Genomic DNA, 24,695 nt, shown 5'->3' with positions numbered 1-24,695 from the left:
TATTGCAGACCTTTTCCCCATTCTGTCTTTCAACTTCTCGAAATTGTAGATATTTGTATTAAGATCTGTCAGTCTTTTTCATTGGCTTCTAAATTTCATCATCCTTAGAAAGACATGTCAAATTTGGGGTGCCTGGGTGGCTCAGTTGTTAAGCGCCTGCCTTCGGCTCAGGTCATGATCCCAGGGTCCTGGGATCAAGCCCCAATAGGGCTCCTTGCTCCATGGGGGGCCTGCTTCTCCCTCTCCCACTCCCCCGCTTGTGTTCCCTCTCTCGCTGTGTCTCTCTCTGTCAAATAAATAAATAAAATCTTTAAAAAAAAAAGTTCTATTTTGTGCTTCAACCAATTTTATTTTTTTAGATGTATCTAAGTTTTACTTTTGTGTTTGGTTTCAAGGAGGACACTCATTTTCTTTCTCCCCAGTGGATTGCAAATTTTCATGATAACAATTCATGGAATCATTCATTCTTTGGAAAGACTTTAGGGATGTTAATTGAAACAAAATAGGGTTTCTATCAGCAAACCAAGCAACTAAATTACCTAAAACTCTCTTATGTACCTTGACTAAGCAAGCCTTTTCAGTATATTTTTAATTCAAATTTTCCTACCTGTGTTTTAGACTTTGCATTCTTGTTGTTGTATTGTTTTGATTATATTTGTTGCTGTTGCAGGCATTATTATTAGTTTACCTTATCAGGTACCGGCCAAGGAAATGTTCATGTTGTCAGGGTTATTGTCTCCTTCATTGACTCATTTCTTCCCACCAAATGTTCATTGAATACCTATTATGTGTTAGGTGCTCTGCTGTATGCTGGGGGATTATAGTGGTGAGCAAGACCAGGCCTTCATGCAGTTCTCTTGTAGGGAAGACCAATAAAGAATGTGATCTCAGTTATAAAGGAAATTCAGTGATGGGAGAGGCAGTGGGGAAGGATGAGAGGGAGCCAGACATGCAGAGAGCTGGGGGCAGAGCAGGACAGGTGAAACAGCAAATGTCCAGATCAGGTACTGTTCCAGGGCCAGGAAGGAGGCCGTGGGGTAGTGAGGAAGGGGAAGGGTGGGTATGGGAAGGAGCGGGTAGGAGACTTTTAGGCAATGATAGGGGGGTTGGATTTTAGTCTGAGAGCAGGGGAAAGCCACTGCGGAGTTTTAACCAGGGAAATGATAACTGACTTGGGCTTTTAACCTTACCCCTCTGGCTACCATGTGGGAAAGTGGGAGGCTGTTGAAGTTGTCAGGCGAGAAGTGACAGGTCGTGGACCAGGGAAGCTGCAGTGGATAGAGAGAGATGGGGACCAATCCACGACGTGCTCTGAAGGAAGACTTGATCAATTGGGTGTGAGGATTGAGGAAAAGGAGGAGTCAAAGTAGGGCTCTGGAGCACAAGTTCCTACACTTACCTGCCCATTAGAATCACCTGAAAATCTTATAAAAAATCTTGACGCTCAGCTCATAACTGGGCCCCAGTTAAATCAGAATGTCTAGGGGCTGGAAGCCAGGCACTGAAACCTTTTAAAAGTCTCCAGATGCTTCTGCTGTATAGCCAAGGGGGAGAACCACTGATAGGGGAGGTGACTTCAGCTGAAACATCTGGATAAATGTGTGTTATCACTGCATTGAGCAGAAGGGTGGAGAAAGGGGTAGGGAGGTGGTTGAGAAATCTATTAGACTCGTGGGTGGAGTTTCAAGGAAGAGGTTGGATAAGGGAGCCTGTTCAAGAGAGAGATTTGCTGGAATGGCAAATGTGAAAAGTCCACATCACGTGGGTAGTATTTAAAGCCGCAGGACTGGACAAAGTCTTCTAGAAGGGAGGACGGAGGATGGAGTATGCAAGCGCCCTGGGCTGTGTCCTGAGGCACTCTGGCAGCTGAACTCAGATGGAAGAGGAGCCAGCAAAGGAGACTGGGGAAATGCCCAGTGAGGTAGGCAGAAAAACCAGGGGAGTGGGGTGTCCTAGAAGCAGAGAGAAGAAGTTGTTCCAGGGATGTAGTGGTCAGTAGTGTCAAATGCTGCCAAGCCCCTAAGCTGCAAGCCTGAGAAGTGGCAACTGGAGTCCACAGCAGGAGAGGGTTCACCTTGAGCACATCCACTGGGGTAGAATAAATGGAAACCAAGGGTTTGCTCTAGACAGTCTGAAGCCCAGAGAGACCCTGAGCAAAGTAATTGTTGGATTTGTTCCATCAGATGGCTTTACCTGTTTTTTCCTTCTCATTTTGATAACATGACCTTTTAGAAGCCTCCTGAATTTATGGACTAGGATGCTATTGTCTGCTAAATACCACACATTTCTAAATAAGAGAAATTATATCTGAAATACTAGTTTATTTGAACATAACATTTTTTTTTTCTTCATTCCTGACTATCTTACAGGCCATGACTCCTTAAGAAAAATTTAATTCCGGGATCAGGAAGGAATACTGGAGGGGGTCAGTAAATTGGACTCTTTGGGGGCAGGTTGCAACTTTAGGGGCCCTTAGTTGCCTCATTCATAAAATAAGGAGATGGAAACAGGTTAATCTCTAAGGTAGAGGATTTCAAACTGGGTGCACAGTAGAATAACTTGGGGAGATTTTTAAAAGCCCCGATGGCCAGGCTGCACCCACACCAATTAGGCCAGAATCTCTGTGGATGGAAGCCAGGCTTCCATGGTTTTCAAGTGCCCCAGATGACTGTGTGTGTGGCCGATTTGGCAAACAGTGGCCCTGTGTTTTTGTCTAGCTCTTATATTGAATTACCCTATTCTTGGGTGTTAATACATTCCCTACCCTCAACAAAATCAGGAAGAAGGGAGGAATGGATACTGGGTAGGCAGTTAGCAGTGTCTACCAAGGGAGGTCTCAAAATGTACCTTCCAGGTTTCCTTTCACAGGAAGGGAATGATGGATACTCTCCATAAAAATGAGGTAGCAAAGGAAGTCCAGGAAATGCGGAATCCAATTTGGGAAGAAGGTGAAGAGAATTCCCAAGTTGATGGCCCTGAATAGGGATTAGGAGCAACCAGTGTGTAGGTTGGAGCAGGAGGATGAAGCTCCGGGAATGATGAGAAGAAACAAATTGACAAGTTGCCCAACTTGTTTGACTGTATTGAAAGGAACGGGTAGATTCAGCCAGTTTGGTGATAGAGTCCCTTGTTAGTATGTTGAAAACTAAGCAAATGGAGAAAAAGGCAATTAATGCCAGAACCTTCTTTTTACAAGAAAGAATAAAAAACGGGGCAGTGGTGGTGGGGTGCCTGGCTGGCTCAGTCCATAGAGCATGTCACTCTTAATCTCAGGGTTGTTAGTTTAAGCCCCATGTTGGGCAGGGAGCCTATCTAAATTACAGTGTAATTACAGTGTACCAGTAGCTCAACTATGAAAAGTATTTGTATATTTTTTATATATACAAATATATATATATTTGTACATATATATTTGTATATATATATTATACAATATACATATTGTATATATAGATAATATTATATATATATAATTATATATATAATATAATTTCACTTTGTAAATTTTAAATATTTATCCAAAAGTTTTATTAAAATTTTATTGGGATGATGAGTGGGGGAGGTGAATGTATATATTTGCTGGTGGGGAGCAGATATAAGAGCTAAAATCATCTTTTCCATGGGAGGATATAAATTGATGACATCTAAAAGAGTAATAAATAGTGGGACAATATTGAGAAATATTAAAATAAATAACTGAAAGAAACATGAAAGAAGTTGCCTTGGAAGGAGTGAAAATCGGGGGTGGGGTTTGTTACAGTTCCTTTGAAATTATGTACACTATTAAGTTTGAGGGGGGAAAAAAGATGACATTGCAGGGGGTAGGTGAGACCAGAAGATGCAGAGCTACCCAGATGTAGGTTCCTGGAAAGCTGGTGGTACTTACTGTTCCCTGTGCTAAGGATACGGGAAGGATAGATTTGGGAAGTGGTTCCCCTGCTTCTGCTGTGTCATCCTCTGGGACTAGTAAGAGAGTTGTGAATTAGGAAGACCACTCTGTCCTAGCACCACTGCATCAATACAAGATACCTAAGCAGAGCAGTGATGTCTGTCAGAAGCTAGGGCAACAAACACCAATTTCTCCCAAGCTAAGGAGTTTATAATAGTATCAGCAGGGATTACAAAAGAACAACCACATCTAAGCTCTGAAACACTAGAGAAGTCGTCCCAAATATTTTTGATAACTTACCCATCAATTTAAAGAACATCCACCCCCTCTGAATGTATATCTGTATATTGTATGTAGAATCATATATACTCTAAAACAGGTAAAATGAACATTTTGGGGGGCGAGGGACAGAGGGAGAGGGAGAGAGAGAATCTTAAGCAGGCTCCATGCCCAGGGTGGAGCCTGATTTGGAGCTCGATCTCATAACCCTGAGAGCGTGACCTCAGCCAAAGGCAGACGCTTAACCAACAGAGCCACCCAGGCGCCCCTAAAGAGTTTTCTTGATAAATCTGTTTCTTTTTTCCATATTCTTTTCAGATCAGATATGCTTTTCATCTTTTTTTAAACTCATGGCAAACCAAGTTTGCACAAGGAGAGTTTTCTTGTTGTTAACTTAGGTCCTTATTAGTTTCCCAGTGAGTCTCGTTTTTTTGCCAGGATCTTTATGTCACTTGCCCACCTTGTGAGGGTTGACTAAACTGGATAGTATACCCCAAAAGTGCTTAAATGGGCCCACATAAGCCTTTAGTGTTAGGACTATGCTGAAAATCAGTGAGGCCACCACCACAAGCCCCTATTTTGGGAACTCGCTTTCTTTCCCCCAGGATGCGTTGCCTACCTACGTGAGGCACAGGCATCCTTCGGTCTGACCAAGTGAGGGCAGTTTCGATATGCTAGACAATGATCCCTGTATTAAACCTTGTAAACCTTCACTTCTGTCTTTGCTAGGTTAGTCCAGTTAGCAGCCCCTAACCCTTTCTTCCCACATAGCAGTGAACGGTCTTAATTCTCCCTTGTAGGCACACACCCCCTCCTTGGAGGCCACTGCGATAGAAACCAATATTTTCTACCTCTTTTTGAATCATGCAAACTGAAAAAGTAGCAGCCTGGGCTGGTTAGCTTATTTGCCGAGCCGATTGTACTAATAGGAACAAGGTACCATCATTGAAACTGGTGTGTGCATTTTTCTGAGGTAAAGGTCAAAAGCTTTCACCGGTTCTCATAGGGGGTTATGACCCATGTGAGATTAAGAATTGCTGGTAACTTGTTTTCTTTTACGTTTTTTTAAAACTTCAAGCTTCCATAGACTTTCTTAGTCATTGATTCATTAAAGCTGGAATTGCCCTTGGTCACACAATAGCCTTAAAATTAGCTGACATTACACAGTCCTGATTATCTGAGGGAAGAGTAGGTTTTCTGAATAACAGACAGTAACTTTGACGTGCTTCGTCTCTGACTTCTCCCCATAGTACTGAGGCTCGGGCTTCTTTCTTTCCCAAGTCCTGTTTACTTTGCCATTCTAGCATCTCTCGCTTTTATTTAGCCCATTGTGTGGGTGAATTTCCATTCTATTCCAGATCTTGTTTTTATGTTCACCAGTACTGTGCTTTTTCCATCTGATACTTTGGTCTTTAACAGTGCTCTTTATTAAGCTTATATAATCCAGATCCTATAGTTTAGTGAAACATAAATAATTCATGAGTCATGATTGTTCTTATTTATTTCATGCAATTTCAACTTCACGACTATGCTGCAGCTGATGTGTCAGATTTAGATCTTCATTGATTTCTCTTCCTTAACTGTTTTTATGGTGCAGTTTCTCTTCCCCTGAATTGTGTTACAAGTTCTCCGCTTTCTGTCCTTTTCTCAATCCACTGGTGATTTTCATCATTTGTGATAGAACTTGCAGTGTTTCTCCCGCTGACTTAATTCTTGCTTATAAAGTTGTGATTGAAGCGTCAAGCCTCCTGTACCAAACACCCAGCCTGGTGCCCAGCATAGGAGGGTGTTGGATGAATATGTGTCAAATGCAGGGATGTTTTAGTCCTGTGATACTCTCTTGCCTCTTTTGTTTTTTTTTTTTAGTTTTCCTTCTTTTTCACTTTGCACCATTTGTTTGTTTGTTTTGCACCATTGTATTTTTGTTACAAAATGTCCAGTTGTATGTGAGTGTGTATTTAATACCCTTCACCGACCAGGAAAATAGGGCAGATCTACAAATGGGGAAGATCTGGGCAAGAAAGAACCCTCAGAAAAGTAAAGGTTAGCAAGCTTAAGCATTTACATTATCCATGAGATTCCAGAATTCTTGAACCAAAATATCATTACCTTTTCTTCCAAACTTGGCATGTTATTTTTTTTTTTTTTTTGGTAAAGATTTATTTATTTACTTTAGGCGGGCAGGGGCAGAGGGAGAGGGAGAGAGAATCTCAAGCAGACTGCCCCCTGAGCACAGAGCCCACTCGGGGCTCCCTCTCACAACCCTGAGATCATGTCTGGAGCCGAAATTGAGTCCAAACGCTCAACCAACTGAGCTACCCGGGCGCCCCTAGACGTTATTTCTAAACTTAAGTTGGACTTACTAAAAACAGCCATCTCATAACTTTATTATTCACATTAATTTTTTTCTGTATTTCTATTGATTACATTTGACTAGTACTATCCTTTATTTCACCAGGTGGCTCCTGTATGCTTGAGGGGAAAGTTTTTCATGCTGTCTTTTCCATTTTTCTTTTTATCCTTCACCGTGCTAGAAGTATTACAGCTACTCTCTAAGTGAAAAACTTCTGGATGGATAGAGTTCTGTAAATAATTTAAATATATATGCTGATGTTTGTTATCTCTCACTTTGTGAATGTGTGTGTGAATTACCTTTTTTTTTAAAGATTTTATTTATTTATTTATTTGACAGAGACACAATGAGAGAGGGAACATAAGCAGGGGGAGTGGGAGAGGGAGAAGCAGGCTTCCCACTGAGCAGGGACCCCCCCCCCCCAGGCGGGGCTCTATCCCAGGACCTTGGGATCATGACTTGAGCTGAAGGCGGATGCTTAACTGACTGAGCCACCCAGGCGTCCCTGCGAATTATCCTCTTAATAAGGTTTCTTAGGGTAATGTTAACATCAGTTACCATTTTTTGAACATTTAGTGGCCAAGTAGTCAAAGAAATCAGCAGCTGAAAGAATTATCTGAAGCCTCTTGAAGCAGCTGGGGCACTGTCTTCTCTGTTCCTGGGGTGCTCAATGCATATTTCAGTTACAACACAGAACATGTTTTGTTGTACTTTCACGTATTCATAGCTCTCCTTCCCACTGCACTGAGCTGGAAGACAGGAAGATGTCTCTGGCCGAGCTGGGCTCACAAGACGTTCACTAAGTATTTGACCTAGTGCCCTGTGTTTCACACCACTGTTTTCTAGAAGACCATCTCTTCTTTCTTCAGTATGGCGTTTCTCACATTAGAGACCAAGGCAGGAGTTTCCATGCCGTGTTCTGAGGGTTCTATCACAACTTTTCAGTTGCCTTTTTCCTTTTATTAAATGGAAAAAATACTGTGAATTATCAGGATGACTACATTAGCAACACAGATCCGCTGAAGTGATGGTGGTTAATTCTAAATTTAGTACTGCTCAAACATGCCCACGAAGATTTCTTCTGGCATGTTCTCAGGGGTCTGAAGGCTCATGTTAGAGGACGTTGCTGTCAGGCACAGTTAAGACACCATGTTCTTCTGGGAAATGCCTCCCTCCGTGCTCCTTGTCTGGGGCCGCCATGACACGCACCCCCTGTGTGTTCTGATGGGATCCCCCTCTGGCTCTGTGAACCCCTCTGTCAGAGTTAGACCTGTTTCCACAGTGCTTTTCACAGTAGTGTATAGCGTTCACTGAGCTATGTGGTAACTTGGGAATATGCATTCACGGGCCTCTCTCCTACCGGACGCCGAGCATCTGCAGTCAGGGACGCTCTCCAGCGTTGAGTCCCGAGCACCCAGCTCAGTCTCAGCACAGTGCACAGTTAGGTGGTCCGATCCAATCCAAAGCTGACTGGAGTGGATGCAGGCAAACACATTTTAAGGGTCTCCTCATACTTTTGAGATTGAGACTCATGTGGTCATTGATTTTTCATTTCTACAGATATTTTTTGTTTTTCCCAAATCGGTCTTATAGATATTTTTACCTGTTCTTATATTTCAATATGCCGAGCATGATCATCTTCAAACCCGTGTCTGATTCTTACGGACTTAGCACTGTTTCTGCTCCCTGTTTCCAAGTAGACTCTTCATGTTGCTTGGTTATATCTTACGACCTGCGGATCAATGAGTTTTTCAAGTTATATGTCAGAGTGGCCAAGTCTTAGGATGAACCTCTGGAGAGGTCTGAGTTTGCTAGGAGACAGGGCAGTCTCAGTCTGGAGCCCCTTGAACCAAGCAGATGTTCTCTGGCTCATCCAGGTGTGAGGCTCAAAAGGCTGTGTTGTGGGCATCATTTCTCAGGATGAGCCTATTTTTTAAATTTCCTTTTTCTTTTCTTTGGTTTGAAACTACTGTGGCCTTCTCTGTAGTCCTTTAAGTTTGGGGACAGGCCGTTGTGATGCTAGGTACTTTTCTGAGAGGGTGGCTCTTTGGGACCCCTGTCTAAATTTGAGGAGGATCTCCTGTCAGATCTTGGATGGGCTTTGGGCCTTGAGTCCTGGCTCCTTCATTCCCCTTTCCTGGGGCCACAGACTGAAGCCTAAGTGGGCATGAATGGCAGTGGGCCCCACTTCTCCAGGATCCCCCCAAGACTAGACTGGGAGTTCCTTGCTCTTAAATTTTTAAGTGTTCTTAGAAACAACTTTATTATATGTTTTTTTTAATTGAAATATATTTGATGAATAACATTGTACAAATTTAAGGTGTACAACATGTTGATTTGATACATTTATATATTGTAATATGATGGCCACTGTAGCAATAGTTAGCTCCTCTGTCACCTCACAGAATTATCGTTTCTTTTTTGCGGTGGGAATAATTAAGATCTAATCTCTTAGCAAGTTTGATGTTTATAATACAACATTATTGTCTATATTCACTGTATTGTGCATTAGATCTCCAGGCCTTATTGGTCTACGTTTAACTCCTCAGTCTTTTACAGGTACTTCCTCCACCTGCCCCCCCAAAAGAAGTATGCATTTTATCCAGCATCTGTCTTTTCTCTTTTCTTTTTCTTTTCCTTTCTTTCTAACCTCCCTCTCCCTCCCCTTTCCTTTTTCCTTTTCCTTTTCCCCTTCCTTCCTTCCTTTCCTCCCTCCCTCCCTCCCTCCCTTCCTTTCTTCTACCCAGCAGGAAAATTCTAAATAACCTAGCCTACTAATTCTGGAAATAGGAGATCTAAAAATCAATTTAAAGATAGAAAATTATTAACTGAGTGTAAGTCTTAAGTAGTCTTAAAATAAGCCTTAAAATACTCTTTCGCTTTTAGTCTTCTTTTTTATTTATGTATGTATGTATGTATGTATGTATGTATGGATGGATGGATGGATGGATGTAGGCAGGCTCCACACCCAACATGGGGCTTGAACTCATGACTCTGAGATCAAGTGTCGCATGCTCTACTGATGAGCCAGCCAGGCACCCTCCGCTTTAGTGTTCTTTAAAACTTGTTAGTCGAGGTAGATAATGTAGATCTGAAGTCACTATAAAAATAGGTCATTTAGATATTTCAGGTGAAAAGTTGTCCCCAAATGACCCCCAATTATAAAAACTTCCCTAGAAATATGTACCTTGAATGACTGGCTGAACTTAGTAAAATTTAATCCTTAAATTTACCATCAAGACACTTCCTGTTGTATGAAGCACAAAGCTAACTCAAACTAGCATAAGCCCTAAAGAGTGTTTATTAGCTTACATTGCAGGTCTTGGGATGAATGGCTTCAGGCACAACTGGATCCAGGAACTCAAGTATTATCATTAGGCTTAGTGTCTATCTTTTGTCTGTTCTGTGTTAGCTCCACTCTCTGGCATGCTCTTTTATGATGGCAAGGTGACTTCCACAAACTCCAGACTCACAGCCTTTGCTTTAAGTTTGTGATCTCCAAACTTTGTTGATTATGTATCCAGTGATAGAAGTTAAGCACATGTTCTCAATGTGTGTATATTTACTTATAAATTATATGTGATTATATACCACTGTTATTCTATATGTTACATTAGTTATTAGTAGAGTTCAGGTTTCTTTTGTTTTAAGATAAAGAAGAAAATAGGGGCACCTGGCTGGCTCAGTCAGTAGAGCTGTGACCCTTGATCTCAGGGTAGTGAGTTCCAGCCCCTTGTTGGTCATAGAGTTTACTTAAAATAAAAAATTAAAGTATAGAATTAATTTCTAAAAAAGATAAAGAATAAAATAGAAGTACTAATACTTTCTGTACTGTCAGTGGATTGTTTTGCATACCCCAATTTGGCAACGGCTTAGTGGACATCTCTCCCATCAGATATAATCACAGTCTTGGGACCACAACTCATTGGTTCTTTTTGGCCTAGCTTGAGTCACATGCCCATTCCTGAGTCCAGAGCTGTCAAAATAGTAAAAGCAAACTTTTCTAATGTGAAGTGACACAAATATCTGAATAGGCATAGTTAGATACTATTTTAACTTTTTAAAGGTATTTACATTTTTGAACCTTATTATCATTGCTATATTATCAAAAAAAAGGGCATAATCATTCAGTACAAGGTTATAGAACAAAGATTCTCTATTTTCATAGCAATTTAATTCCATTAGTCAATACTCAATTTCTGTGATGTCATACCCGGTGTATCATGAAAGTATCCTATCTAGTTTTTGTTAATATTCCAGTGACAGGTGAATGCTATATGTTAAGATATAAGAATTGATGACTCTTGCAAATAAAATCCTGTTCTTATAAATTTTGACAATGGCCATTTTGAACAAGATGGATAACTGTGTGGAAAGGCAAGTGATAGAGGGTCCTGAATAATTTTCTGATTTCTAAAGAGAAGAGGAGGTCACTGGTTGAAGGGAGAATTTTGCCTATAAGAATGGGTAAAGAACATGAACAGAAATATTATTCAGAAACTTTCTTTTAAAAAATATATATATTTGAGAGAGAGAGAACAAGTGGGGGGGACATGGAGGGAGAGAGAGAATCTCAAGCAGACTCCATGCTGAGCATGCAGCCGAACACAGGGCTTGATCTCATGATCCTGAGATCATGACCTGAACTAAAACTAAGAGTCAGACGCTTAACTGATTGAGCCACCCATGTGCCCCTCAGAAATTTTCTGATGAACAAGATGTTCTCTTTATTTAAAAATTGGTCTTCTGTGGCAGAAATGCAATGGCTCATCTTGATTCTGAGGTGAAAGAAGAATGTCTGAGGGAAGACCTGAAGTTTTACTTCATGAACCCTTGTGAAAAATACCGAGCCAGACACCAGATTCCATGGAAGCTGGGATTGCAGATTTTGAAGATAGTCATGGTCACCACACAGGTAATTCATATTATCAGTTTTTTTCCCCCTTATCCCAAGATGAAATTGTTTTCATGTGTTCCACCCTTGACTTTTGTTCTGAAAAGTCCACACTCAAGTTCATAAAACTACAAAATTATGTTGACTCTGGAGGGCAGATGGTAGGTTGAAGTTCAGTTTCAATGATGACCTTGTTTTAGTAAGGGCTTCTGAGGCCATCTTCCCATGGGTTCTGTAAATAGAGATGAGTAGTAGGTCTATATAATAGCAGATCGATATGGGGTGGGGTGGGGTGGAGTTCTATATCTGAATGAAGCACACAGACTGGCAAAATCTGCTCAATCCCAAGTGACGGTGTTCTTGAAATTTCTCATCTTCTTTCAAATTTTTGAAATCACATTTTTTACCGTTTTGACTTGAGGCTTGACAGAATTCTGTTTCCCTTCCCATCAGTAGCTAAGCTGGTAAGTAAATACTTATGCTCAGGCCTGTCAGGAGCGTATGAGGTCTACATTGGGATCTTCTGTTGAATTTCATATTGTTGAGACTTTACTCCCAGGATCACACCAGCCATCAGAATTGTCATCTAGTTTTTGAAACTGTGGTTTGGAACCCGTTTCAGGGAGGCTCCATTTGAAATGTGTGCCCTTCTAAAAACACTACCAATTTGGGGTATTTGGCTCCTTTGGCAAATCATCGTCCTATTATCAATGTAAAGATGTTTGTAAAGATGTTCTTTCTGGAACACAAAAATGAATACCTTTCTAAAAATACCTTCGTATAGTTTTAGAAATGAGAGGAGGTTCCTCTTGTAACTGAAGGTGCATCTTTATTCTGTGATCATAAAGAGGTCTTTTCATTGTATGTCATGCTTTCCACTCCACCAAGTTCTAGGGTAACCAAGTTGCTTTAAAAGAAACAACAAAGTTGAAAAAAATCCAACAAAGTTGAGATACAGGGACCCCATTAAATGTGAATGCTTGGCTTTTTCCATTTAAAAATCTTTTCATTTTAATTCTTGGTTTTGAAGTTTTAATTTTGGCATCCTATAAAGTAGGTACATTATTGGTATTACTTGGAAGGAGGAGAAATAATGTCCCCTTTCTCATTTGGTTAATTTTAATTGTTTCCCAATTTCTTCTCTGGACAAACCAGCTTTCAGTTCAGCTTCTTGATCTGTTAATGTTACTAAAACTCCACCTCATCTAGGTATAGAACATCCCGATCTTTGACTTAACTTCTTTGTCCTGATGTCTAGTAAATCTCGTGGATTCTTCCTCAAAACTGTGTCTACTTATGGGCGCCTGGGTGGCTCAGTTGGTTAAGCGACTGCCTTCGGCTCAGGTTATGATCCTGGAGTCCCGGGATCGAGTCCCGCATCGGGCTCCCTGCTCAGCAGGGAGTCTGCTTGTCCCTCTGACCCTCTTCCCTCTCACGCTCTCTATCTCTCATTCTCTCTCTCTCAAATAAATAAATAAAATCTTTAAAAAAAAAAAAAAACTGTGTCTACTTACGCTTTGCCATACTCACTATCTTCTCTCTCTAGCACAGACTCTTATCTCATTAATTTAAGATACTTATGAAGCACCTCCCATGCTGTGTGTCCTGCTGGGAATACAGCTAGGAATAGGTCACTGCTGCTGAGAGGTAACCTAACACGTGGCATAGCATTCACCATGTGCCAGGCACAGGTGCTCTCTGCATGTTCATTCATTTCATCCTCACAGCAACCCTGGGAGGCGGGGTCAGTTATTGCTCCCTTCTTGTGGATGAGGAAATGGAGCCAAAGAGAATAAGCAATTTGCTTATGGCCATTCAGTTGGTAAGTGGTAGAGTTGGATTGGAGCCCTGCGGTCTGGCTCTAGAGTCTGCACTCTTACCCTCAGATTGGTTTTCTTCCAAACGTGGGTCCTGTCCTCAGTTTGCAGTCTAGGAATACAGACAAGTTAACCGAGGCTGCTTCCAGATTTTGTCTTATGCCTACCTTCCTTATCCACACCCACACCAGTGTGTTCAATGCTAATATCAAATGAATTTTTCTTAGAATGCCTTCATTGGGTCACTCTCCTGCTCAGAAACTTTTGTGGTCCCCATTTTCCCACAGAAGAAAATCTTGATTATGGAGCTTGAAATTCAGATTTCCACAGTCTCCTTCGACTTGCCTTTCTGGTGGGTTTTCATCTATTTCCTCCCCAATCCCAGCCAGCACCCGAGGATGCACCTGGGGATTCTCATCCCTGCCCTGTTTGCTCCACCAAGTCCAGACTGATTCTTTCTCCATCATCTTGCAGGTGCCCTTGGAAGTCCCCCACCGGTCCTGCCTGACCACTCACCACGTGGTTTTCCTGGGGACACTAGTACCTGTTGCTGTCTATCTCACTGCTTTTGCTTTTAATAGACTACTTCTGGGAAAAGATAATTTACTTTTTGTGTGGGGATACCTTGTCTTCCCTAACAGTGTTGGGAGGGATTAAACTCTTGTCCTGCTGGAGGACCATTCTAATAAGTTTTGCTACAGGGATGATATCTAATTGGGGCAGATTTCTCAAATACCTTTCTTTCTTTCTTTCAGACCCCACTTGTCCCTCCTCCTCTTTTTCTGTCTCTTAGCACCCCGTCCTCACGTCTAACGGGACGGGTGGCATTTTATCAGGGTTGATGAGGAGGAAACTTTTTTTAAAAAAGACATTCCTACTCTGCATTCTGCAGTAATTTATAATCTTGAGAGAGGTGTCCACATTTTTTTGCCAGTTCTACTTGTTCCTTCCCATATTTTTTGTATATTATTAGAGCAGTATCTTGTTTTTATCTGGTGCAGAATATTTTCTCCTACACTGATTTCATAATCAGTCTTGCCCTCACAGTCTTTGCCAGGCTGCACTTAATGTGTAATTATTTTTCTGTCTTATATCATAGTCCCGGCAAATCTTAAGATCCAGTTAGTGGGGCAAGAGTGCATTTTTCTGTCAACCATTTGACCAAACCCATCATCTTACTCTTGCTCCATAGGGAATATTTGGTTCTGCCATAGCAGGAAGGGGACTTATGATCTCCTCCTGAGGGCTTCTCTTCTCTACTAACAGATGCTTTGGAAAATCCCAACCCTGACCTGATGCTGGGCCATATAGGTGGATCTTAGCTTGTTCTAGGAATAATGGAATGGAGGAAATTTCTTGTTCCTGATGCGAGATGGGGGTGGTTCCAAGCAGAGATCACACCTTCATGTTCTCTCATTCCCAAAGTTGAGTTGATGAGCTTTGAGTTTAAATAAGGTGGTAGCCTAAAATATCAGCAGATAGTATGCCACTTTCTTGGTCAAGTTATCCATTCCCCATTCAGATTTTTTTGGTGTGTTTTTTTGTTTTGTTTTGTTTTTTTAGCTCAAGTCTGACTGTGGGAGGAATGGGTCGAATATCACTGTTTCTAGAGTTAAATTGGCAACATCTCTGTTTGAGAGGTAGTGTGGCCAGGTGGTCAAGAGAAGGAATATGTAAGCCTAACAGACCTCACTCTGACACTTTCTAGCTGTTCCAACCTGAATAAGTTCCCTGACTTCAGTTGCACATGTATAAAATGGGATTATATTCATCAATGGATTCAGTATTTGACCCTGGCATTGTGATGGGCACTGTTCCAGTTCCTGAGTAGGGGGGAAAATGCCTGTCCTTGTGAAGCCCAGTGTAATATCCCCCTCATAGGGTGTTGGCGAATTAAATTTTTTAAAGATTGTAAATTTTAGGCATGGTCCCTGATATTCAGTAGATAGGAGCTGTTATTCAACACCATGCAACTTGATCTTGCCCACATCATATCCCAACTCAGGACAGAATAAGCACTCAGCAAACTTTGACTGAAAACTTAATTCATGTGTGTGTATACCAGTTGTTTTTTTCTCATTTGTGCGTCGGTATTTAATAAAACCTTGAAACAATCGTGTGTGTATTGGTTCCCTAGTACTTTTGGCTTTCAAAAAGCAACGTGACCTTTTCTGGCATCTCCTACAGCTACCACTGACAGGTGTTGTGTGCTTGGAAAAACCTTTAGCTTCCAGTTGCTTGATTTCTAGCACAGGTTGGATGATGTGGGGTTTCTTATCTGATATTTTCCTTAGACTAGCTGGGTTTTAACAATTGCTCAATCCTTTGACTTGGTATTTGAGGAATGTGACCTGGTGAGGCTCAGATGCTAAAGAGTGTCAACTAAGTACGGTTCTCAAACAGTAGTGGCAATTCTCAAAAGCTAGCCCTTAAATTCTTTTCTTATAAGAAGAGTCCCAAAGGCAGATTCTTCAACAGAGGTAAATGGTATAGCACAATAGAGTGACTTTGGAGTTAGACCTGACTTTCATTCTAGTTACAGGACTTAGGGCAATTTAATGGGGCTACATCTCAGTTTCCACATGCATAAAGTGGGGATTAACCATAGTGATGTCACCTTAGAGTTGTTGTGTTAGTAACGGAGATAAGTGCTTGTAATGCGGTTCATTCAGTAAGCACGTGGAGTATAATAGTTGCTGAACATGGTAGCTAGTATTTTTAATTATTCAGCCTTTTCAAAAAGTCAGACAAAAACTTAAAAGCTAAAAAATATAAATCACTAAAAAATAATATATACATTTGCATATGCAGATTACCGTGTGTTTATCTGAAAGGGTCATTAGTTGAGGTCTGGTTCAGTGCCATGCAGTCTCTCATATCCAACCGTGGAGTGACAGCACATAGCAGAAATGCCACTGTCATCTAGTCGGACTGGCTGATTTTACACATGAAGAAACAGAATCCCAAATTGCTTTGGAGACTTAGTGGGATGAAGATTTAGGGCACAATTTTTGGACTTTTATTGTCTTATGAAGCAGATGAGGAGATCAAATAGGTAGATGGGGAAGGGTGTGTGGGACAGAGCTTATAAAGGTCTGACTTGTCTTCTGCCATTGCGTGCGTGTGTGAGAGAGAGAGACAGAGAGAGAGAGAGATTGTTGGTGTGTGTATAATTTCCTGGGGTTTTTTGGTACACATTTAGTGCCTGCTAATTTTCCCCACTTACTGGATTCCAAGATGGGCGGGAAGAATACATTCCCTCCTGGTAAAAAGAGCTCTTGGTGCCTAAGCTTGGACTAGGATACAGTGTAAGGAAGAGTAAGTGGGAGTTTTATTGCAAGAAGGTGGGTGCTTGCTGCCAGTGAATGGGTTTGAACTCAGAGGGGTAAAGCAAGCCCTGTTCTTCTTTCTGGCGCTTTGATGCTATCGATCTTGGAGTGGGAACTCCTAGGTGTAAATCTTAGATAAGAGTTCTTGCAGAGCTGGAATCATTGAATTTCTTTGACAACCCTTACCTCTTAGCTGGAGTAAGTATCATATAGTCCACTTTTCAAAAACATTCTTAAAAGCTATCTATAAAACATAGCTGTGATTTTTAAAAATAGTTACAATTTCTAAATGTTAAATCAACAAAAAATGGCTTACTACTCTATTGAGTACATCAATTTTTTAAAACAATAAATTTGAAATCCAACTATACAAAAAATGAATTCTGACTTCACTGACTTGGATTTCTCCTTTTTCTCCTTCATTAAAGACCAGTAAGGTTGGTAGTCACTGGGAGTAGTAATTTCCCCTAATTTTATGCTATTTTGACTTGCTGATGTAGTTTGATGAGGCTATTCTTTTTTGGTACTTGTATTTTGACATTAATGTGGTTAGTAAACACTTGCTGAGGTTTGTAGGCGGGGGGGTTGATGATAATAAGAATGCATTTGCCTGCCCTGGTAAATGGAAAATTCACAGCTTCCTATTTGATTTTCTTTTCTAGCTTGTTCGTTTTGGTTTGAGTAACCAGATGGTGGTTGCTTTCAAAGAAGAGAACACTGTTGCTTTTAAGCACTTGTTTTTAAAAGGATATTCTGGCACCGATGAAGATGACTACAGTTGCAGTGTGTATACTCAGGAGGATGCCTATGAGAGCGTCTTTTTTGCTATCAATCAGGCAAGTGTTTTGTTCTGAATGACCTGCACTTGGAGAATATGTTGATACTTTGTTGTTTTAGCAAAAACAAAATTATACATGTATTAAAATATCTTAATTTAAATTTTGCATAGTGCCAAAAAATGTTCATTGCTATTTCTCTAGCTACATTTCCACATGATAGATTTTGCTTATTTAAGTTTTTTCTTAAAGATTTATATTTTTTTATTTATCCCTTTACACCCACTAGTTTTGGGAGATTACTTTCCCCAAGTTCAAATTGCCAAGAGTGGATTTATCATCTCAGAAGTTTTGGTAAATGAGATACCAAATCTAAGACTCCAGAGTCTCAACTTTGATGTCTTAGCATTAATAAGCCTAGCTGAATCTTGAGAATATAGAGTAGGATGTGATATAGTTGTATCTAAGCAGGTATTGAGAAACCAGATTGATAGGCCTGAAGAAAGCATTTAGGGGGAGAGAAATCATTATTCTTATTTTTTCTTTTCTCATTCATTCAATAAATATTTGGGTGCCTATGATATATGAGGTACTGTTCTAGACACTGGGAATGCATCATGAATAAAATGGACAAAAGCCCTGTCTTATAGAACTTCATTGTAGAGGAGAGAACCAGACAAATGAAAAGAAGTGAAATGTATAGCACTGAATGCTAGCGCCCTGAAAACACCACCAAGAAAACATGTTGATAAGCAAAACTGAGCTTATTGCTTACAGAGGTAAGGGAGATGCTCCCTTGATCGTTCTCATTAGTGCCTTGGCTGAAGAGGGCAAAGTCCAAATACAGATTTTGAAGACTGATGTAGGGTGGGTCTTTCAGTGTGAGGGGAGCTCAGTTAGAATTGGGTAAAGATATGATGTAATAGTTTTGTATTGGTGGACACAAGAAGGTGAGGATTTGTGGGGAGAGGGGCATGGTTTCAAAGAGTCTTGGATTTATTAAACTAAATCTTTAAATTGATTATCTGTCTAAATGAGTTGTTTTAGATGTTCCTGAAATGAACAATAGAGTTATTTGTAACTTATGTTTCTGAGCAAAAGTTTTCTGGAATAGGGGAGCCTGGGTGGCTCAGTCGGTTGGGTGTCCAACCCTTGATTTCTGCTCAGGTCATGATCTCATCTTCGGGTCCTGAGATCCAGCGCCAGATGGGCTCTGCGATGGGACTCAGAGATGGGCCCTGCTTAAGATTCCACCCCCCCCAAAAGTTTCCTGGATTAATAAAGTCAGGAAGTGGGGAGCTAGTAAAGCCCTCTTAGCCCTCTTAGTGCAGATAGGCGAGTGGTAAAGTCATGTGATGAGAGCTGCTTTAAGTTCATGTAAGCAAAGGCCAGTTGTGTTAATGTGAGCTGTGGGGTATGGTTGGCTTGGGTCTTCAGTGGTGTGTCAGAAAGTGATAGATGCTGTGAAATAAAGCAGGGGAGGAGATTGCCAGTGCCTGGTGGAGCCTGTGTGCTGGGGATGGATGTTTGCAACTTGCACTGGATGGTAAAGGGAAGGACTCACTGAAGAGGTAATTTTTGACTCGAGATCTGAAGGAGTGAACCTAGTAGTTAGATAACACGGGGTTCCAGGCAGGGGGATGGCAAAGGCCCAGGCAGGAATGTGCCTGGCAAGCTCCAGGAACCGCCTGGAGGCCCGTGTGGCTTGGGAAGGTGGGGCTTGGAGCCAGGGGACAGTAGTCTGCTGTGAGTTCAGAGCACCTCGGCTTTGGCAGTCAGCGAGGTGGGAGCATCTGTCAGCAGGTTTACTTTAGCTCTGAGTTCTGTGAGGCAGTGTGTTTCCTGCCCAACCATGAGAAAATTACCTTGTGGTATTTTACACAGGGGGGTTCTAGTGAGGGATCTCAAATAAACAATTTAAAATAGCTAAAAGTGTATTCCATATGCTGTAACTTCTGATGAAACTCTTAAAAGCTAATATATTTTTTTAAACTATTTTTAACAGTATCGTCATCTAAAGAACATATCCCTGGGGACCCTTGGTTATGGAGAAAATGAAGACAATACAATTGGCTTAAAAGTCTGTAAGCAGCATTACAAGAAAGGGACCATGTTTCCTTCTAATGAGACACTGAATATTGACAGCGATATTGAAATAGGTAACGCACTGATAATTTCATTTTATGCCTTTATCATCTTCTGTGGTAAGAACAAACATCCCCTCAGGTGCTGACAACCCAAATGGAACGACATTGCTTTTGTGACAGCTAACTTAGTTGGAGGCTTGAACATACACCTGCAAAGGGCTTTGTCTCAGGGAACTGCGGGTCTACTGAGATAGGACTGGGGAGCATTTGTGGAACTTCTTGGTACAACTCAAGATTGTTGGGGGTTGAGGTAAATGGACAGGTGTTTCCTGTTTGTTGAGGTTTTTCTCTCCACGAGGAGGCAATTAGGCTTTTGGAAAAAAAAAAAAGAGTATTTATAAATGAAATAATGTATGTTAAAATGCTGGGTACTCTTGCAATTATATGTTAACTACATTAATGCTCTTCAAAGACGAATTGTGGTTAGTGACTCATTTTCTCCTCGAGGAGGTTGCTTAGCAAAAGTTAATATCTAATCAAGTAGAATTATTTTGTGCCACTCTGTTAAGAATTTAAAAACACATTATATGTAAGTGCAAAGTGGTTGACTTAAGGCTCCAGGGGTTTTGTCATTCATTCAATAAATCTCTGGTGTAGAACCTGTCATGCCCAAGGCACTTCCTGTTTTATGTACTGGGGTTATGTACTACCAAGATTAATCAGTCATGACTCCTCAAGAAGCTAACAGTTCAGGAGTGGGGGTCCTAGGAGCAGTTTAAATGTGGAATGGTTTTATTAAGAAGAGAGCATCACACAATTCATTTGACCATACTTCTTATAATCCCATCTTAAGACGCTTTGGTAAAATAATCAAAGAACATGTCTATAAAATAGAGATTCTGAGTCTCTTTCCCCAGGCTGCCTGTTCAGAATCTCTACATGAGTAAATGTGTCCCATGCTCTTGACTCTGAAAGATGCAGCCCATAAGCCAGCACCACCAGGGGCCTCAGGGTGCTTTCAGAAATCATCTAGGTTGTCAGCAGCTTGGTTCTGTGGCCAGCAGCCTTGAAGTGCCCCTTGTCCTCTTAAAAACGTGTGACTTAATTAGATGCATCTTACAACTATTTTCCAGTAATTCTTATGTTGCTTTCCTCAACTGATTTTTCTTGGAAAATAGATTAAAGAAATGTGGCTAGGTAGGACAGACAGTGCCAGAGAGCAGGATTTATTGCCTGACCCCTGGGCAGTGGTGTTCTTGTTCATTTTCCTTCTATCAGAATATGGAATAGTTTTAACCAAATGGAGAGAAGTTGGTGATTTTTTTTTTTTACTTTCTAATAATTTCCTTTTTTCCCCATTTTTTATTGTTATGTTAATCACCATACATTACATCATTAGTTTTTGATGTAGTGTTCCATGATTCATTGTTTGTGCATAACACCCAGTGCTCCACGCAGAATGTGCCCTCCTTAATACCCATCAAGTTGGTGATTAATTTGACTTTATTTTAAGAGAGACTGCTTTAGCAAGTTAATTGTATTTTTGACTTTTGAAATGTAACTCGTCCAGGAGAACCCTTTGACATATCTATTCAAAAGATGTAAAGAATATTCTTAGAATGCTTGATACTAGATCTTAGACTTTGTGTTCTCAGATATATTGCAGGAAGCCCGCACATGATAGGAATAGGGCTTGGTGAGGCATTATAGTTTATGTAGGTGAATTAGCAGAAGCTGTTCTAGATTACCTATTCATGAATTTTGCATGATCTTTATTATTAAGAGAGTCATCCTTTGGTGTGCTAAATGCAGAGGTCACCCTCCATGCCCACTTCCTTGGTGGGTCTCTGTTTAGTTGCACGGCCGATTGTGTAGTTCAAGCTAAGGGTTTCCCTTAAATCAGGCTGTGGGCATATCATGGCTCTAGACCTATAGCTTTACAGTTTAGCCTCAGTGGGGGGACTGTTATAAATCCTGTTTTTAATAAATGTTTTACAACATTTAGATGGCTATCATTCTAATACAGTAGTGCTTCATTTCTATAACACAGATTTTGAATTCATGTTCTCCTTTCCACATATTCTCAGCCTGAGATGTCATGAGCACTTCATCATTTTCCCTGTTGTTTAAAGAACACGTAAACTCTACCTTCCCTTTATCTCTAAGACGTCATTATTTCATTGGCTGGAATATTCTGCCCTGTAGATGAGATTCTTTGAGGGACATCGCTGCTCCTCTAATACCAGTTTGTTCTATCTGAGGTTTGATGTTTTACCTAAAGGGTTTTGCCATCCTTAAAAAAACCCCAAAACTCAGTTCTTAGGTTTTATTGCCACCGGGTGCTTGGTGGCCTCATAAGCAGTGTCTGTAACCTATGGTCGGCCAGACTTCAGAGAGTCCTGAATGTGTATTTAGAGAAAGTGTAACTCCATACTTACAATTACAAAACTTGAGTAACCAAATAGATTTTATAAGGCAAATTTTGTGTAAAGTATAAAATTAACTAACAAATGCTATTATATTTCTCTGAATCTAAGATACCATCAATATTGTTTAAAACTCATCTTTTTTTAAATTTTTTTTAAAGATTTTATTATTTGAGAGAGCGAAAATGAGAGAGAGAGAGCACATGAGAGGGGGGAGGGTCAGAGGGAGAAGCAGACTCCCTGCTGAGCAGGGAGCCCGATGCAGGACTCGATCCCGGGACTCCAGGATCATGACCTGAGCCGAAGGCAGTCGCTTAACCAACTGAGCCACCCAGGTGCCCCTAAAACTCATCTGTTTTAGAGGTATTTAAAAGTGAAAAAAAAAATATCTTAGAATGAGTGAAATATAGGAGAAAGAGACCTGAAACAGTATGTGGCACGTAGATTTTGAACATGTTCTTTCTCTTTTCAGAATCTAGCACTTAGGGTGCCTGGGTGGCTCAGTTGGTTAAGCGACTGCCTTCGGCTCAGGTCATGATCCTGGAAACCCAGGATCGAGTCCCGCATCGGGCTCCCTGCTCAGCAGGGAGTCTGCCTCTCCCTCTGACCTTCTTCCCTCTCATGCTCTCTCTCTACCATTCTCTCTCTCTCTCAATAAATAAATAAAAGTCTTTATAAAAAAAGAATCTAGCACTTACTCAAATCTATTTAAATGTTTTGTTTTCTTTTACTTTGTCTTCAAATGAGAATGTGGGAGGTGGAAGGACCTTAAATATCATCAGTTTGGCTTTTTACAGCTGAGGAAACTGGAATTCAGTCAGGCTAGGTGGTTAAGCCAAGGTCATGGACTGTTTAGTGATGGGAGGTCATTGCTACACCTGGCCCAGTGGGAGAAGAGGCTTAAAGAATCGTCCATCAAGTCTACCAAGATTCTCAAGCACCTCCTGGGTATTAGGCACTGACATTTCCATTTCAAAGGCAGCACGAAGGGGCAGCAACAGCGTGGGGCGACAGTCAGCCAGGCTGGCTTCCCCCCTGTTCCATGTCAGGGCTCTGTGACCTTGAAAGGCATTCACCATTTCTAGACCTCCTTGGTTTGCTGCCAAGATGTTGAGCTACACAATGATGAGACCATTTTTATGTGAGGCTCTTGGAATTATTCTTTTATAGTTTACTGCTCATAATTTGTTTTTACTTGAATAAAACCTAAGTTTCTTTCTTTTCTCTTTATTTTTTTTTGTTTTGAAAAAGCATCAGACTTAACAGAAAAGTTGCAAAATAGCACAAAGGTTTCCTTGTGTGCCCTTCATCTAGATTTTCCAAAGGCTAATGTTTTACCACATTTGTTTTATCATTCTTCCAATGTATAAATATGTCTCCTGACGTGTATGAGAATAAGGTGCAGACATGATGTCTCTTTATCTCTAAATACTTCAATGTGCATTTCCCTCAAACAAGAACATTCTCCTACATAACCACCATACAGTGCTCAAAAGCACAAAGGAACATGGATACAGTACTGTAATCTACAAATCCTATTCACATTTCACCCATTGTCCTGTTCTTTATAGAAAAAGAAAACTGCCTTGACCATACTACCCCTTCCATGTGCCCCCTCCCCCATCCCCTGCCACCTCCCCGGTCCAGGATCACATAATGCATTTAGTTGTCAGGTCACTTTAATCTGGAGCAAAATAAAATTCCTTAGGCTTTTTTTTTTTTTTTTTCCAATGACCTTGACATTTTAAGAGTAGAATGTTCCTCACTTGGGTTTTTCTGTTTCTTTATGACTTGATTGAGGTTATGCTTTTGGGGCAGGAACACCACACAAATGGTACATTATTTCAGGAGGTGCATGATGTCTCTTTGTCCCATTACTGGCGATGTTAGCTGTGATTATGTAGTTAGGGTGGTATCTCCAGGTTCTTCTCTGTCAGGTTATGGGTCTCGTTACAATGAATATGGATTTTGTGGGAAGATATGTTGGAACTTTCAAGTGTCGTGCTTCTCAGCACACCTTGTCCCAGCATTTGATTGTTGTCTGAAACAATCCTTCTTGTTGTTTCATTGCCCTAGATTGTGTTCACTTAGACCTCTCCAAGTCCCCTCAGGACTCCTGGAAGAACTCGTCATTCTTCAGACTGGAATTTTATCGGTAAATAAGTTTCTAAATCTCATTTCCCAGGAGACAGGGATGGGGAAAGCGAGTAGGATAGTAAGACTATGACAATTTATCCTTGTAATATTTTTTATTCAGGCTCTTACAAGTTGAAATTTCCTTTCACCTCAAAGGCATTGACCTACAGACGATTCATTCCCGAGAGTTACCAGACTGTTACGTCTTTCAGAACACGGCAAGTGTCTTGTCATACTAAAGTTGGATTTTATTATTTTTCTCTACTCCTGTTGCAGATGCCAAGTGTAAAACTCATCAGCCTATACAGATGTGTCAGATGCAGTTGTGTTTAAAACAGCTTAATGACACTTTCTAGCCTTGTTGGTCCAGAGACCATTACTTCAGAAAATGAAGCAAGCCCTTTCCAACTTTTTTAAAACCAGATTCCTGGGCTGGAAAGTGGAATTTCCAAAATTGGCTTTGACCTCTTATTCCCCTAATACATTAGAAAAAAAGCTGATGACAAATGTCTTAAGTGTCTATGATGTTTTTCCTACTTTCAAAGGAAGGTCTTTGCAACTGTTGTAGCAAATGTTTTCAAACCTCCAGGCAGAAACTGTCCCGCCCATCTGAGGGCCAGTCTGCAAAGGATTAGTTGTTGTTTCTGTTATTTTGGGAGGAGGCACGTGCAGTAGAGGAGAATGTTCATTTCTGTGGGGAGAGTAACCC

The 24,695-nt window shown here is 40.8% G+C and overlaps 1 protein-coding gene across 1 annotated transcript in view; it reads left to right on the top strand.

Annotated features, from left to right (window-relative positions):
• Window positions 1–24,695, top strand: part of MCOLN2 (mucolipin 2) — a 54,302-nt gene that overhangs the window by 5,433 nt on the left and 24,174 nt on the right. Inside the window, 5 exon segments of the mRNA XM_035726937.1 lie at window positions 11,277–11,436; window positions 17,224–17,397; window positions 19,343–19,496; window positions 23,927–24,005; window positions 24,108–24,204. Of these exon segments, the coding sequence (XP_035582830.1) occupies window positions 11,277–11,436; window positions 17,224–17,397; window positions 19,343–19,496; window positions 23,927–24,005; window positions 24,108–24,204 (664 nt within the window).

The sequence above is a fragment of the Zalophus californianus genome, chromosome 4 (genome assembly GCF_009762305.2).
Source record: "Zalophus californianus isolate mZalCal1 chromosome 4, mZalCal1.pri.v2, whole genome shotgun sequence".
NCBI classification, from domain to species: domain Eukaryota; kingdom Metazoa; phylum Chordata; class Mammalia; order Carnivora; family Otariidae; genus Zalophus; species Zalophus californianus.
This window is presented reverse-complemented; position numbering and strand designations above follow the sequence as displayed.